Source organism: Babylonia areolata, chromosome 1, assembly GCF_041734735.1.
Source record: "Babylonia areolata isolate BAREFJ2019XMU chromosome 1, ASM4173473v1, whole genome shotgun sequence".
NCBI classification, from domain to species: Eukaryota; Metazoa; Mollusca; class Gastropoda; order Neogastropoda; family Buccinidae; genus Babylonia; species Babylonia areolata.
In genome coordinates, this window is record NC_134876.1 from 27,235,455 (window position 1) to 27,252,156 (window position 16,702).

Consider the following 16,702-nt stretch of genomic DNA (forward strand, 5'->3'; position numbering starts at 1 on the left):
ACAAAATTTGATGATGATCATCATCATGGCAACAACAATAATATTATTATTATCATTATTATTATTATTATCCTTATTATTATTATTAGTCTTGTTGCTTAAAACCCTGCCGCCAGCCCATGGCCAGACCACAGCTGACAACAGCGACAGCTTGGGTCCCGTGAAGCTGGACAGAAAATACGTGGAAAAGACCTCGTGTGGATCAGTTCAGTGCTCGTCAGGCACTCGAACCTCGGACACAAACCTTAACCCTAACCATGGGTCCCGTGAAGGTGGACAGAAAACACGTGGAAAAGACCTCGTGTGGATCAGGACTGCTCGTCAGGCACTCGAACCTCGGAAAGCGCTCTGTAGGATTCTGTGTCGTATTCACTTTATGTTGTGTTCACGTTCTTTCAGTGTTTTCCTAATCCAATAGCGAAACAATGCTGGAGGAAGAAAATCATGACGAAAAATATGAAATTGATAGTGAAACGACCACGACGAAGGAGAACAACAACAAAAAAATGAGGATGAGAAAGAAGATGTGAATGACGAATGTCACAACTAGTACGGGGTTGCCCATGTCCCCCAAACCTTTCCCAGACTAACTTCCCGACAACACAAACACACAGACACAGAAAAGTTCAGCTCGTTCTTACGTCTAGCTTTCTCCCTATCTTCTTGGATACGTCTTTCTTCTCTGATGCGCCTGGCCTCACCCTTACTTGCTGAAACGGGTGAACCATGGGGCTGATCACCTAACTGATCCATGACCCAACCAGACAACTCTGTCTTCTCAAAAGTCCCTGGAGAAAGGCTCACATCACCCCGTTTGGGTGCCGGTGTCTTAGACCCGGGTGTGGCAGCGTTAGCGACCTGCCTCTGAGTCAGCACAGTGTCACGTTTCTTCGAGAGATGCAGTCTAAATACACTTCAGCCACACGACCGTGACTACTCTTCCTATATAAAATAGTCCGCCGACACCACAACCTTCAGCAACGACAAGTGAGTTACAACCATCTAGGTTATCTTGTCTACAACACGGAATCCCAACTTCCTTTTAGCTCGGGGATACAAGTATAAACGATGAATCAAGTGATGCGACGAACAGAACAAAGACACCCTCCCCACCTAACCTGCCTAACTAACCTATTAGGTAACATGCATCCCCCCATTATCACAACCCGTAAGAGGTTGCCCTTGTTCCCCAACCCTTTCCCACACTAACTTACCCACAACACAAACACAGAGACAGAAAATTTCAACTCGGTTCTTAACTGTGACCATTCAAATAAATTGCATGAAACAAATTCAAAGCACGCGGAATTAACCCCCTAACATTAATCACAGCACAACCCCCAAATCTCAGTCCTTCACATGATATTGTCACAATGTTTTATACACCGTGGCATCCTGTTCTGCTCGGTGCTACTGTCAAAGTTCACCTGACCCAAATTCCACTGGGAGTTGAAGGCAGAAGTCGCTCACCCGCAGACTGGAGGATGGGGCAGGATGGGGTGAGGACAATGGGAAAGGGTACGCTGGGAACGTGGAAGCGAGAAAGTGGGCGTGAGGAAACTGGGGCAGGAAAACGCAGACTGTTTCAGCGTCGAACCTGGGGCTCCGTTTAAGGCAGTGGCACGGGGAGAAAAGTCAGAGGAAAAAATATGTCACTAGGAAGACACAGAGGCACACCACTGGCCCAGAGTGAAAACACAGACCACACACAGAGGAAGAAGGGGGTGACAAGGAAAACGCCCCACTACTTCTGTTAGACCCAACAGCTCACACCCCGGAACAGCGACCCGTCTCTTGAGATAGCTTAATTAGCATCAAAAGCCAAGCTGAATTTTTCTTCCCAAACTGAATTAATTCCTGAACTCGCTCAGAGTTCAGAATATTCAAGAAACAGGAACATACCACACACATATTCCAAGAGATGCACGTGCATACGGCCAGCATTAAACCGAACATATACACGTAGGAGAGAGGGTGGTGAGGGAGAGAGAGAGGGGTGTGGGGGGAGAAGGGAAGGAGAAAAGAGGTGCACACAAGCACGGGCACAGAGATCGCCAACGAGCCGTGACAATACCCCCTTCTAAAACTGAAGCCACATGTTTGAACCTTGACCACATGTTGTGGGAGTACACACAAAAATATTTAACTAACCCCTGTGACAGATTTTCTCGAATTTCCCCATTTCTAAAAATAGTTCGCCTGAGGCCAGACACACCCACACATGTCAACAGAAAGAAACTACAGTCTCAACGTGTAGACCTAACCAGGACAACAATTCCATCAAACAGGACATTCTCATTTTGAAGATAAGAGAAAAAAAAAACCAAGGAAAAATCGTATAAACTGTTTAGACAGTACATCACACACTTTCTAATGATTGAATGTATACACGTGGCAAGAAGAAAGCGAAATGAAAATGACCAAATCATGAATAGAGACTACTTTTTTTTAGCGGTGTGCACGTTTTATAAACTGTTTCAGAAGGCTGGCATGGAACACTTTCTCCGTGTTCCCAATTTTTACACAGTAGTCTGCCAACCCAACGCGGTGCACGACTTTGTAAGGGCCATGCCACTCTAGCTGTAGCTTGTTCTGTATGCTGGGACGGAGCAACACCTTGCTGCCCCCAGCAAAGTCTCTACGCGACTTCCCTAGAGGGACTTTGGGAAAACTTTGCTTTGCGACTGTCTTCTGGCACCTCTAGAACGACTGGACATACCGCCTGATGTCGGCACACATACCCAGCCAGTAAAAGTGAGGGAAAATTCTGTCACGGGTATGTTGCATGTCCGAATAACCAGACATGGGGTGGTCATGACCCAGCCGTAACACAGTAGTCTGTAGAGGTCTAGGGACACAGAGCTGTGTGATTTCCCTACAGTGGTTCCCGAAACATCGGAAGAGCACACCCTGCTCACAGCGGTAAGTCACCTCCCCAAATCCTGCCTTCTGAACCGATTTACTTTTGGCATACTCTCTTGCCTTCTGCAAATCCGGGTCTTGGTCCTGTTGCTCTTCTCGAATTACATGACCATCTACACTGTCTGGAGGAAGGGAAAGAGGCACAGAGGCACACCACTGGCCCAGAGTGAAAACACAGACCACACACAGAGGAAGTTGGGGGTGACAAGGAAAACGCCCCACCACTTCTGTCAGACGGACCCAAAAGCTCACACGCTGGAACGGCGGCCACACACATGTTCCAAGAGATGCACGTGCAAACGGCCAGCATGAAACCGAACATATACACGAAGGAGAGAGGGTGGTGAAGGAGAGAGGGTGGTGAGGGAGAGAGGGGAGGGGGGTGGGAGAAGGGAGAGAGAAAGGGGGAGAAGGGAAGGAGAAAAGAGGTGCACACAAGCACCGCACAGAGACCGCCAACGAGCTGTGACAACGAATAAGAAGATAAAAAGTAAACTAAGAAGATGTAGGACTCACCTTTTGCATCAATGTCAGGGATGAACCTCCAACATTTACACTCAACGTCGTGGTAGTTACAGTTGAAATTGTGCTTTGCTGAAACAAGATGGTGATTGTGATCAAACACCAAACATTTACACTTAATATCGTGGTAGTTACAGTTAAAATGGTGCTTTGCTGAAACAAGATGGTGATTGTGATCAAACACCAAACCAAACATTTACTCAATGTCGTGGTAGTTACAGTTAAAATGGTGCTTTGCTGAAACAAGATGGTGATTGTAATCAAACACCAAACATTTACTCAATGTCGTGGTAGTTACAGTTAAAATGGTGCTTTGCTGAAACAAGATGGTGATTGTAATCAAACACCAAACATTTACTCAATGTCGTGGTAGTTACAGTTAAAATGGTGCTTTCCTGAAACAAGATGGTGATTGTAATCAAACACCTAACATTTACTCAATGTCGTGGTAGTTACAGTTAAAATGGTGCTTTGCTGAAACAAGATGGTGATTGTAATCAAACACCAAACATTTACTCTTAATATCGTAGCAGTTCGTATGTATGTTGTACAAGTCAGTGTTATTTTTCACTTGGTGGTGTATGTAATACAACACTGTTGCTGTTCACTTGGTGGTGTGTTTATGTGTGTAGTACAACACTGCGTTTTCACTTGGTGATGTTCATATGTGTGTAGCACAATACTGTTACTTTTATCAATGTGAAGTGCATATGTGTATAGTACAACACTGTTTTCACTTGGTGGTGTCACATTGTGTTCATATGCGTATTGTACAACACTGTGTTTTCACTTGGTGATGTTCATATGTATATAGCACAATACTGTTACTCAGCTTTTCACAATGTGAGGTTCATATGTATACAGTACAACACTGCTTTCACTTGGTGGTGTTCATACGTGTGTAGTACAACACTGTGTTTTCACATTGTGGTGTTCATGTGTATGTAGTACAATACTGTTTTCACATTGTGGTGTTCATATGTATGTAGTACAACACTGTGTTTTCACATTGTGGTGTTCATACGTGTGTAGTACAACACTGTTTTCACATTGTGGTGTTCATGTGTATGTAGTACAACACTGTGTTTTCATATTGTGGTGTTCATATGTATGTAGTACAACACTGTGTTTTCACATTGTGGTGTTCATATGTGTATAGTACAACACTGTGTTTTCACATTGTGGTGTTCATATGTATGTAGTACAACACTGTGTTTTCACATTGTGGTGTTCATATGTATGTAGTACAACACTGTATTTTGACATTGTGGTGTTCATATGTGTATAGGACAATACTGCTTTCACATTGTGGTGTTCATATGTATGTAGTACAACACTGTGTTTTCACATTGTGGTGTTCATATGTATGTAGTACAACACTGTATTTTGACATTGTGGTGTTCATATGTGTATAGGACAATACTGCTTTCACATTGTGGTGTTCATATGTGTGCAGTGTAACACTGTGTTTTCACTTGGTGGTGTTCATATGTGTGTAGTGCAACAGTTACCTTTCACGTGGTGGTGTTCTGAATTATGTGTGCAGCACACTACTGAGTACTCACCCATCATGTAACTCAATGTCTCCTTGATGCCTGATCTACAGTGTGAGTATGTGTGTAGCACACTACTGAGTATTCACACATCATGAAACTCAGGGTCTGCTTCTCATTTCCTGCATTCAAATTTCCAAACACTGACCCTGGTTTGTCGTTTTCACGAACAGATATACATGGTTTAAATTTTTTTACTCTTAAATGTTTGCGGATTACGAAGTCGTCTGAAATTTAATGAGTTTATTGACTTTGTAACTTCCTTTGGTATAACTGCGTTGTTGGAAACAAAGACAGATGATATTGATGTTTCTTTCGTGCAAGACTGTTTCGATTCACTGGGTTTCCACATAGTTTTTTTTTTTTTCCAACAGACGCAAATTATCTTTTCATCGATCTGGTGGCACAGCGGTCTTGTATAAGAAGTCAATAGATAACTACGTTACTATCTGTAACTATGGTGATAATGTAAACATGTGTTCATTGTGGTTTAGAATAGATAAAAAAAATTGTGCGGTCTTGGCAAAGACATTCTTGCTGGGGCTGAAGGAAGCAGATGCAGCAGCGTTAACTCTCTCCATACGAACGGCGAAAGAGACGACGTTAACAGCGTTTCACGCCAATTACCATCATCAAAATATTGCAAGCGGAAGGCTCTTATACTGAAGAGGTGAATGGTGACAAAGAATACCACAATTCTGACGACGGAAGCTAAAGGTTGGGTCATTCAGACACCCACTGGACATCCGAGGGGTCTGTGTAGAGGAGAAGAAAGGACTGGCCGTACTGAGAGTTAATCTTTCTACTGAACTTGATAACTCTGTTGTTGACTTGAAGGATGCTTATTGTGAAGACTGTCACATACTACTGTTCGGTGATTTTAATGCATATACTAAAAGAAACGATGACTTCTTAGAAGAAGATTTGTATACCGATGTGACTGAACTGATAGAATCATTTTCCTGGTGATAACTATAAGCCCATCAAAAGCCATTCACAGGATGAACATAAAATGAATAATTACGGATATCGGTCATTGGAATTTTGCAATTCACATTCTTTACTTATATATAATGGGAGAGTTGGCCGTGATAAAGACATTGATGCTGTGACTAATTATGCATGTTCTCTCATTGACTACTTTATTGGTTCATATGCTTTACTACGCAGTGTACGAGACCTACATGTAGAATCATTTTTGCACTATTTTCTGATGTACATAATCCTGTGACATTGGTTATATCAGATAACCCACAAGTAGTTCCAGTGAGTGTTGTCAAGGAAACTCATACACCGAATAATTACTCTGAGAAAAGTAAGAAACTGGATAACACTAAATGGAATGTGTTCAAAGAAGTATTGCTTAGTTAAGATATAAAGTCTTTGAACGAGTCCGTTGACTATTCTACAGTTCAGGATGCTAATAAAAAGATGACAACAGTGCTTTGCGAATCTGCTACAAAATCGGTGGGGACTATTAGGTCTTCTGTTTCGAAACCGAAAAGAAGAAGAAACCTTGGTTTAATGAAGCTTGTCGACGAAAAAGATCTGAATATTTTCGGGCTAAGGGAAGGGTTAAACAATTAGATACAGTACCAAACAGAATAAGGTTTGGAGAGACAAGTAAAGAATATAATAAAACATGACGAACAAGTGCTAGACAAATGAAAAAGAAAATGCATAAAGAATTAAAACAAATGCGTTCTAATAATTGCAAACATTACTGGGTTAGATTGAAATGACATTCAAAGCCTGGTTGTCCAATATATTTAACAATCTCGTCAGAGCACTTCAAACAGCTAAATACTGAAACAGAAGAAAAAGATAATAATTCATTTATTACATGTAATCTAAACTTTGACACTTACTTCCTTAATACTCTAATAATAACAGTCGATGATGTTGAAAGAGCTGTTAAACATTTAAGGAACGGAAAGTCGGCTGGTATTGATATGGTATACAACGAATGTCTTAAAAAACAGAATGCCAGTATATTCAGTTACGTTTTGCAAACAGTTCAACAAAGTTCTTGATTCTGGCGATATACCAGAAGAATGGTAACTGGTATGATCAAGCCAATTCACAAACGAAAAGGAAACAAAAACGATTGTGATAATTACAGAGGTATCACACTTCTAAGTTGTCTTGGCAAATTATTTACTAGTATATTAAATAGCAGACTTACTGCATTTATTGAAAGTAACAAGATATTACTGAATAATCCAGCTGGGGTTCGAAAGAACCATCCGATTGTTGACAATGCTTTTGTTTTGAAAGTGATAATTGACATTTTCAAACAGCAGAAGAAAAAGTTGTATTGCGCTTTTGTTGACTATGGGAAAGCTTTTGATTCTGTGTGGCGGTATGGACTATGGATAAAACTGATGAGGGAGAATGTCAATGGTAAGATTTTGAATGTTGTTATGAAAATGTATGATCGCATTAAGTTGTGTGTATTCAATGATGATAACATATCCGAATTTTTCGGAAGTTTTAGAGGAGTCCGTCAAGGAGAAAATCTCTCTCCATTGCTTTTTTCTTTATATTTGAATGATTTGGAGACGTTTTTGCTAACATACGATTGCCATCCTGTTACTATTCACACTAGAAACAATAATGCGTTTGATGGTGTAAACAGTTCTTCCGCATATATACATTTATTACTTCTTTTGTATTCAATTCTAAACAGAATACACAAGATCTGTTTAAATTCGATTTAGAAACAATAGACGTTGTCAGCTCATTTACGTACCTTGGAATAGAATTCAGTAGGACTGGAACATTCTTTCTAGCTAAAAAGAGAGCATATGACCATGCACATAGGGCAATATTTTCGTTGTTACAAACTGCAAGAAAGCAGGAACTATCCTTACATCGTTGTTTTAGACATGTATCAGAAAATGGTTATACCAGTTCTGTTATATGAACGTGAAATATGGGGATGTGAGAATCTTAATGTGTTAGAAAAACTGCAAATGAAGTTTCTGAAACACTTTTTCATCTGCACCGAAACACAATGTCTAATATGCTACTTGGAGAAACATGTATATTTCCCGTTTCAGTTCTTGTAAAGTGTAGAATGGTGCGCTTTTCGTCAGGATTAATCGACGATGCAACTGATAAATTATCAGTAAAGCATATTATGCTTTATACAGATTATTTTCATATACAGATTTCCCATCAAAGTGGCTAAACTTCATCAAGAATATTCTGATTAACAGCGGTCATGACTGTGTTTAGTTTTCACATACATTAGTAAGAATTTCTTTTGTCGAAATATCATGCAAAGTCTAAAAGATACGTACATTCAGTCATGGAGAAAATCGCTCGAAGACCGTACTAAATGTCTGTTCTATAGGAGCGTCAAACCCAACTTTTGCCAAGAAAAATATCCCACAACTTCCAGATACTTACGTATATCGTTTGGTAAAGTTTCGTTGCAGTAAACTACAGATCAAAATAGGAAGAAGAGAAGGTGAAAACAGAGAAAACAGAATTTGCAAGGAATGTAATACCGTTGGGGATGAATTTCATTTTGTTTCAGAATGTCCCAAATATACTGTAATTCGAAATAAACTGATACCACACGAATATAAATCACATATGTCAATGTTCGGTTTACGCAATTTATTCAGTGCTGAAAAAAAAACACACAACTAAATGTAAGTAAATTTATAAAACTTGGAAAGAGTGTGTAACTTTTGTTACATCTAAAACATAATTGTCAGTATATTTAAGTTTGTTTTGTTGCAAATCATTGTCATTAGCGCGTGTGTGTGTGCGTGCGTGGGTGTGCGTTTTTGCGTGTTTCGTAGACATCGTTGGACTGAAGTTGTGATTCAATGAGTATGTATTGTTATTGTATCCTCCACACCCCAAAAGGGGCAAAGGGATTGAATTTCTGTGAATCTTTTAAGCTTTTAATCTTTTTTTGTAACTCAGTGTCTTCTTCATGCCTGATCTACAGTGTGAGTATGTGTGTAGCACACTACTGAGTACTTACTCATCATGTAACTCAGTGTCTCCTTGATGCCGGATCTACAGCGTGAGCTCAGCCGGGTGCGGCTCGTGAGGAACAGACTCTGGATGCAGCGAACCACGGTGCCTGCAGCTCTGAAAATAAGCATGGTGACAATAACCATGTTGACAATAACCATGGTGACAATAACCATGGTGACAATAAGCATGTTGACAATAACCATGGTGACAATAAGCATGGCGACAATAGCCATGTTGACAATAACCATGGTCACATTAGTCAAGGTGACAATGACCATGGTCACATTAATCATGCTGACAATAACCATGGTCACATTAATCAGGGTGACAATGACCATGGTCACATTAATCATGGTGACAATGACCATGTGACACGACAATCTCTATGACGTGATGGTGAACAACGATAATGATGATGTTTATCATCAGTAATATAATGACAGTAGGACAACGATGATGACGGTGATGATGACAACAAACAATAACTCAAAAACGACGACTATAATACTGCACATTGCATCTGTTTATTGCCTTTCTGTGTCAAGTGTTCACTTGTTCCCAGCTTTGTATGATATAAGCGACAATGTAATAGCCTTTTGTATCAGTAATGCGCTATACTGAAGTATTGCGGTCTCTGAAATGTTTCGCTGATTGACTGTCATGTGCAGCCATAGTGAAGCTTGGAGAGATATTGAAGTGTGTGAAATGGTTTGCTGAATGACCGACATGTGCAGCCATAGTGAAGCTTGGAGAGATATTGAAGTGTGTGAAATGGTTTGCTGAATGACCGATATGTGCAGCCATAGTGAAGCTTGGAGAGATATTGAAGTGTGTGAAATGGTTTGCTGAATGACCGATATGTGCAGCCATAGTGAAGCTTGGAGAGATATTGAAGTGTGTGAAATATTTTCCTGAAAGAACGACATGTGTAGCCATAGTGTAGCTGGACAGACTGCTGTCTTCTGTGCCAAGCAGCCCATCACGTGACCCCCTTTCTGTTTTTTCTCCCATCTTCTCCCTCCCTCCCCTCCTCTACCACCACCATCTCCACCGCTACCACCACCACTACCACTACCACCGCTACCTCCACTACCTCCACCACCACTACCACTACCACCATTACCAACATCATCACTACTACCACCACTACCACTGCCCCCACTACCACTGCCACCACAACCAACACTACCACTACCACCACCCCCACTACCACTACCACCACCTGAACCACTATCACCACTATCGTCACAGCTGCTACTATTATTACCACCACCACCACCCCACTACCATTGCCACTGCCAACACCAAATCCAACATCATACCACTTCCATTACCACTATAAACACCACCACCACTACCACCGAAACCAGCACCAAAACCACTACCACACCCACCACCACTACCACCACTGCCACCATCACCAATACCACCGCTACTTCTACTACCACTTTACTGCCACTACTACCACCCAACCCCCACCGCCTCCAGTGACGTACTGGCACTTCAGTATGTTGTGCAGACACGTTTTGGCCATGTAACCTGTGCCGGAACCACCATCCCCGCTCCCGTCCCCCACCTCCTACCCCCCAGTGACGAACCGGCACTTCAGCTTGTTGTGCGGACACGTCTTGGCCATATTCCCTGTGCCGGAACCACCATCCTCCTACCGCCCCCCCCCCCCCCCCCCCCCCCAGTAACTTCCATGCAGCTTGTTATGCGGACATGTCTTGGCCTTGTCCCCTGTGCGGGAACTATTATCCACCTACCCTCCCCCAGCTCCCCCTGCACCCTCCCCCGCCCCCCCCCCCCCCGCCCCCCCTCCCTCCCCCCCCACACACACACCAGTGACGTACCGGCACTGCAGCCTGTTGTGCAGACATGTCTTGGCCCTGGCCATGTCCCCCCAGTGCTGGAAGTGAGCCAGGCCAAAGGCCTGCAGACACCTGTTGAACAGGTAACTCTGCTCCACCTTGCTGCAGTGAGACGTGTATGGGTTTGCCCGCCTGCTTCCCATGGCTGCTTCCACTGGGGGCACACATTGTTTGGTTTAACATAGTCAGCCAGAGAGAGGCACACGTTGTTTGGTTTAACATGATCAGTCAGAGAGAGGCACAAGTTGTTTAGTTTAACATAGTCAGTCAGAAATAGGCACAAGTTGTTTGGTTTAACGTAGTCAGCCAGAGAGAGGCACACGTTGTTTGGTTTAACATGAACTGTCAGAGAGAGGCACAAGTTGTTTAGTTTAACATAGTCAGTCAGAAATAGGCACATTTTGTTTGGTTTAACATAGTCAGAAAGAGGCACAAGTTGTTTGGTTTAACATAGTCAGAAAGAGGCACACGTTGTTTGGTTTAATATAGTCAGTCAGGGAGAGGACAAGTTATTTGGTTTAACATGGTCAGTCAGAAAGAGGCACAAGTTGTTTGGTTTAACATTGTCAGAAAGAGGCACAAGTTGTTTGGTTTAACATAGAGAGAGGCACAAGTTGTTTGTTTAACATGGACAGTCATTACCACTACCATTCCATTACCACTATAAACACCACCACCACTACCACCGAAACCAGCACCAAAACCACTACCACACCCACCACCACTACCACCACTGCCACCATCACCAATACCACTGCTACTTCTACTACGACTTTACTACCACTACTACCACCCAACCCCCCTCCCCCCTCCATCAGTGACGTACTGGCACTTCAGCCTGTTGTGCAGACACATTTTGGCCATGTCCCCTGTGCCGGAGCCACCATCCCCCTACCCAGCCCCCTTCCCACACCCCATCCCCCCACACCCACCCCACCGCCTCCAGTGTCAGAGAGGCACAGGTTGTTTGTTTAACATAGTCAGTCAGAGAGAGGCACACGTTGTTTGGTTTAACTTAGTCAGTCAGAAAAAGGCACAAGTTGTTTGGTTTAACATAGTCAGACAGAGAGATGCATAAGTTGTTTGTGTAACATAGTCAGTCAGAGAGATACATAAGTCGTTTGTGTAACATAGTCAGCCAGAGAGAGGCACAAGTTGTTTAGTTTAACATAGTCAGTCACAAATAGGCACATGTTGTTTGGTTTAACATAGTCAGAAAGAGGCACAAGTTGTTTGGTTTAACATAGTCAGAAAGAGGCACACGTTGTTTGGTTTAATATAGTCAGTCAGGGAGAGGACAAGTTATTTGGTTTAACATGGTCAGTCAGAAAGAGGCACAAGTTGTTTGGTTTAACATAGTCAGAAAGAGGCACAAGTTGTTTGGTTTAACATAGAGAGAGGCACAAGTTGTTTGTTTAACATGGACAGTCAGAGAGAGGCACAGGTTGTTTGTTTAACATAGTCAGTCAGAAAGAGGCACAAGTTGTTTGGTTTAACTTAGTCAGTCAGAAAGAGGCACAAGTTGTTTGGTTTAACATAGTCAGTCAGAGAGATGCATAAGTTGTTTGTGTAACATAGTCAGTCAGAGAGAGGCACACGTTGTTTGGTTTAACATAGTCAGTCAGAAAGAGGCACAAGTTGTTTGGTTTAACTTAGTCAGTCAGAAAAAGGCACAAGTTGTTTGGTTTAACATAGTCAGACAGAGAGATGCATAAGTTGTTTGTGTAACATAGTCAGTCAGAGAGATACATAAGTCGTTTGTGTAACATAGTCAGCCAGAGAGAGGCACAAGTTGTTTGGTTTAACATAGTCAGTCAGAGAGAGGCACAAGTTATTTGGTTTAGCATAGACAGTCAAAGAGAGGCACAAACTTTTTCATCATTTACAGTCGGGCTTCCGACATCGTCATTCATGTCAAACAACATTAGTCCGTTTGTGTGATTCATAGGTGTCTGGCATCAACAGCAGTGAAATCGTAGGTGCTGTTTATCTTGACTTACAGAAAGCTTTTGTTCTTGTTGACCACAAAATATTAGTTAAAAACTGTCATTGTATATCAGAAACACCACTAAGCTGTCCTTTTTCGAATCATTCCTTACTGACAGAAAACAACATGTTTTTACCAATGGCAATGACTTTTCCTCTGAAACAATTCAAAGTAGAGTTCTTCAAGGATCCGTTCTTGGACCACTTCTATTCTATGTGTTTATCAGTGACCTTCCTTTGTCTTTATCAGACTCAAGGGTCTCGTGTGATCTTTTTGCAGATGACACTTCCCTTCGTTCCAGTTCTTGTACTATTAGTTGCAATTGTCGTAGGTGGATTTGATAGTAACAACAGTTTTGCTTAATCATCCCATTGCTTGTTTCCTATGGTAGATATTGATGACATATCCCCCCAAACCCCTGCCCTACCCCCCCCCCCACCCACCCCCCCACACACACACCCATCTCTCTCTCTCTTTCAGTTGTCAAGATTTTTGTACAAAGTGTTTTAGAAAAGGTCAGAGTTAAAAGCAGAAGATTGATTGGTGATGATGCAGGATGATTTTTAAGAAAATATAAAAATGAAGACGGGAAGTCTTTTGATGAAGGAAAAAGGAAAAGTGTAGCTGGTTCATTCAGTTTAAGTCAACCCTTGTTTATCTATATGTACGGTAATAATCCCGAGTAAGAAGCCTTCCACTTCGTGCGAAATTGAACTGATAGATATAATTATGTGTTCTAACCCCCTGAACTGAACATTTTATTTATTCAATAAAATGTCATGTCATGTCATGTTATGTCATCTCTGTCTCTGTCTCTCTCTCTCTCTCTCTTTCTGTGTGTGTGTGTGTGTGTGTGTGTGTGTGTGTGTGTGTGTGTGTGTGTGTGTGTGTGTGTGTGTGTGTGACATATTAAACTTAGTTAACAAGGTAACACATCGGCCAGTATACTATGGAGTGATGGCCAAGAGGTAACGCGTCCGCCTTGGAAGCAAGAGAATCTGAGCGCGCTGGTTCGAATCACGGCTCAGAAGCCAATATCCTACCCCCCTCCTCCACTAGACTTTGAGTGGTGGTCTAGACGCTAGTTATTCGGATGAGACGATAAACCCGGATCTCGTGTGCAGCATGCACTTAGCGCACGTGAAAGAACCCACGGCGATAAAAGAGTTGTTCCTGGCAAAATTCAGTAGAAAAATCCATTTCGATAGGAAAAAAGTAATAAAACTGCACGCAGGAAAAAATACAAAAAAATGGGTGGCCCTCTCAGTGTAGCGACGCGCTCTCCCCGGGGAGAGCAGCCCGAATTTCATACAGAAAAATCTGTTGTGTCAAAAAAGAGAAATACAAATACAAATACATCACCAAGCAAAGCCGCTTTGCAGAACAAAATGAAGCGAAAATTCCATTATAACAATCGCTTGACTAGAATCAGCACCACACACACACACACACACACACACACACACACACACACACACACACACGAGCGCGCGCGCGCGCGCGCACGGAGGCAGGCATGCAGGCACATAATGTTATATATGGAAATGTCTCCAAAAAGATTACAGATACTTCTGAAACTAATGATCATAGATGCAGCCAGATGTTATCTATACCCAGACCAAGAAATAACCTTTAAAAATCCAGTTTCTTGTACTCTGGCGGAAATTAATTTGTGGAACAATCTTCCACTCAATGTAATATATATATATATATATATATATATATATATATATATATATATATATATATATATATATATATATATACACACACACATATTAAGAATAAAAACGTGTTAAAGAAAAATCTGAACCATCTTATTAGTCAAAGGAAGATGAGCAGTTATACTATATAGTTATCAGTCTACCACTTTGTTTATTTATTTGTGAAATGTTTTATCTACGCTCTTATCGGAAATGTATATGTGTTATATGAGGGGATGTGTGTGTAAAATGCACGCGCGCACACTCGCATTTTAAGCAAGAAATGACAACAGTCCACGAGAATGTTTCCCAAACAAAGCAAAAAAGACAGAGTGCACTGAACTTACCACAGCACTGAAACAGGACCACAGCCACAACCAGCACCACGTGTCGGGCAGGCATGTCGAGGTTTCTGAGTGACTCTGACCACGCGTTCCAACAGACCAACAGACGAATGGGCCACTTGTGAACAACGGGTGTATTAATAACAGCGCTAGAGTCAGCAGACATGAAGCTGTCATGACTGTCAACAGTGTCTTTCATCATAACTAACTGCTTCACTTCCTCTTTACCTTGGCCTGAACTCACCTTCTGCTGTTAATGTTACTTGTTGTTCTTGATTTACCTGAACCTGTCTTATTTTCTTTCTTTTTTTTCGTTTATCTACTTACTTATTTTTAAAAAATCTATTCATCTGTTTATCATTCTTTTATGTAGTTCCCCTAAAGCAGGTTCTCCAGGCCTGGTCACTGCCTTTGATTACCCGGCTAGGCACCTGCACCATATCTTCTGTATTTTTCAGCAGATGTGGTGTTGTGTCTGTGGATCTGAAATCAGAACGTTTTCCATTCAAGGATTAAAGATTTCAGGCGTGGCCTTTTGTTGCATTCATTCCTTTACAATGTGCATCCACTGCAAACAGTGCACACATGTATGAAGAAAAAAGGAGAGAGAAAAATGACCCCCTCCCCCCCAAAAAAAAACAACAACAAAAAAAACAACAAAAAAACAACCAACAAGAAAAAAACTCTTCCAACAGAAGGACATGAATGATGAACACACACACACACACACACACACACACACACACACACACACACACACACACACACACACACACACACATACACACACACACAGACTGACAGATGGAGAGAGAGATAGACTAATTATGGGTATCATATTCTTTTGAGTATGTAAAGTTCTTATTTGATAGCAAAAAGCCGTGTTTCGTAAGCGAAAGAAAACATCAAGCTTTTTTCTTTTTCTGTCCATGTAGACGAACACAAAAGAAAAATATGTTGATGAATCAGTGTGAGTATGTGAAATGTGGAATGAATAAATGAGAGAAAAAGGAATAAAACCACTTTAAGAACGAAGAGGGTTTACATTTTGTCAGCATCACCAAACGTAATGGTGTTGGAGGCAAAGAGTTGATGGGTGTGAGGTATGCAAGGAGATAAAAGGCAGCGCCCTGTTCTCAATATGGTATTGTTTCCACTTCCGACACTGGGCATAGACACTGTATTGTATGGTATTGTATTGTACTATGTTGTACTATACTGTGCTGTATTACTCTTTGTATAAACATTATTTCTCTGTGTGAAATTAGCCTGCTCTCCACACGGAGAGTGCATCGCTAGAGTGAGACTGCCAACTTTCTCTGCCTAAATGTGTATTTCTTTTCCTGTCAAAGTTGATTTTTCTACAGATTTTTTCCTGTGGGTTTTGCCCATTACCTCCAACGGACTCCAGGAATTGACTCTGCAGCGGTCCTCGTTTCCCTTCTGCCCTGTTCAACCCAGATTCCCTCACGCCCGCTCCCTATCCTGACCTTCATATTCCCAAGAACTTCCTTGCCCGATGTATCCCATCATGTACTACCCTCTTCAATTCTGCAGGCATGTGACTTCAGGCCTCGAGTGGGCTCATTGATATTTGTCGTCCACGGATGGGTCTGACTTAGGTTCGAGTGAACTGACATTGCATAGAACTGGTGCCGCAGTTGCTCGAGCCTACCGTGACAATTATTCTGTGTCATCATAAGACTGAAGGAGAGTGGTGCTGTAGTTTTAGGATTTAATTTTGTGTGTCTGGACCTGTCTTTGGAAGTGGAACTACAGTAAAGAACTGAGCTGAACTTTT

General features: G+C 41.9%; 1 protein-coding gene across 1 annotated transcript in view; it reads right to left on the minus strand.

Moving 5' to 3' along the window:
* The window catches only part of LOC143281441 (uncharacterized), a 24,487-nt gene extending 9,120 nt beyond the window's left edge, over window positions 1–15,367 (minus strand). Inside the window, exons 1-4 of the mRNA XM_076586656.1 lie at window positions 14,905–15,367; window positions 10,850–11,021; window positions 9,001–9,110; window positions 3,439–3,516 (exon numbers count right to left, since the gene is read on the minus strand). Coding sequence (XP_076442771.1) covers window positions 3,439–3,516; window positions 9,001–9,110; window positions 10,850–11,021; window positions 14,905–15,103 — 559 coding nt within the window. The 5' untranslated portion in view covers window positions 15,104–15,367. The remainder of the gene's footprint in view (window positions 1–3,438; window positions 3,517–9,000; window positions 9,111–10,849; window positions 11,022–14,904) is intronic.
* Between the last annotated feature and the right edge of the window lie 1,335 nt (window positions 15,368–16,702).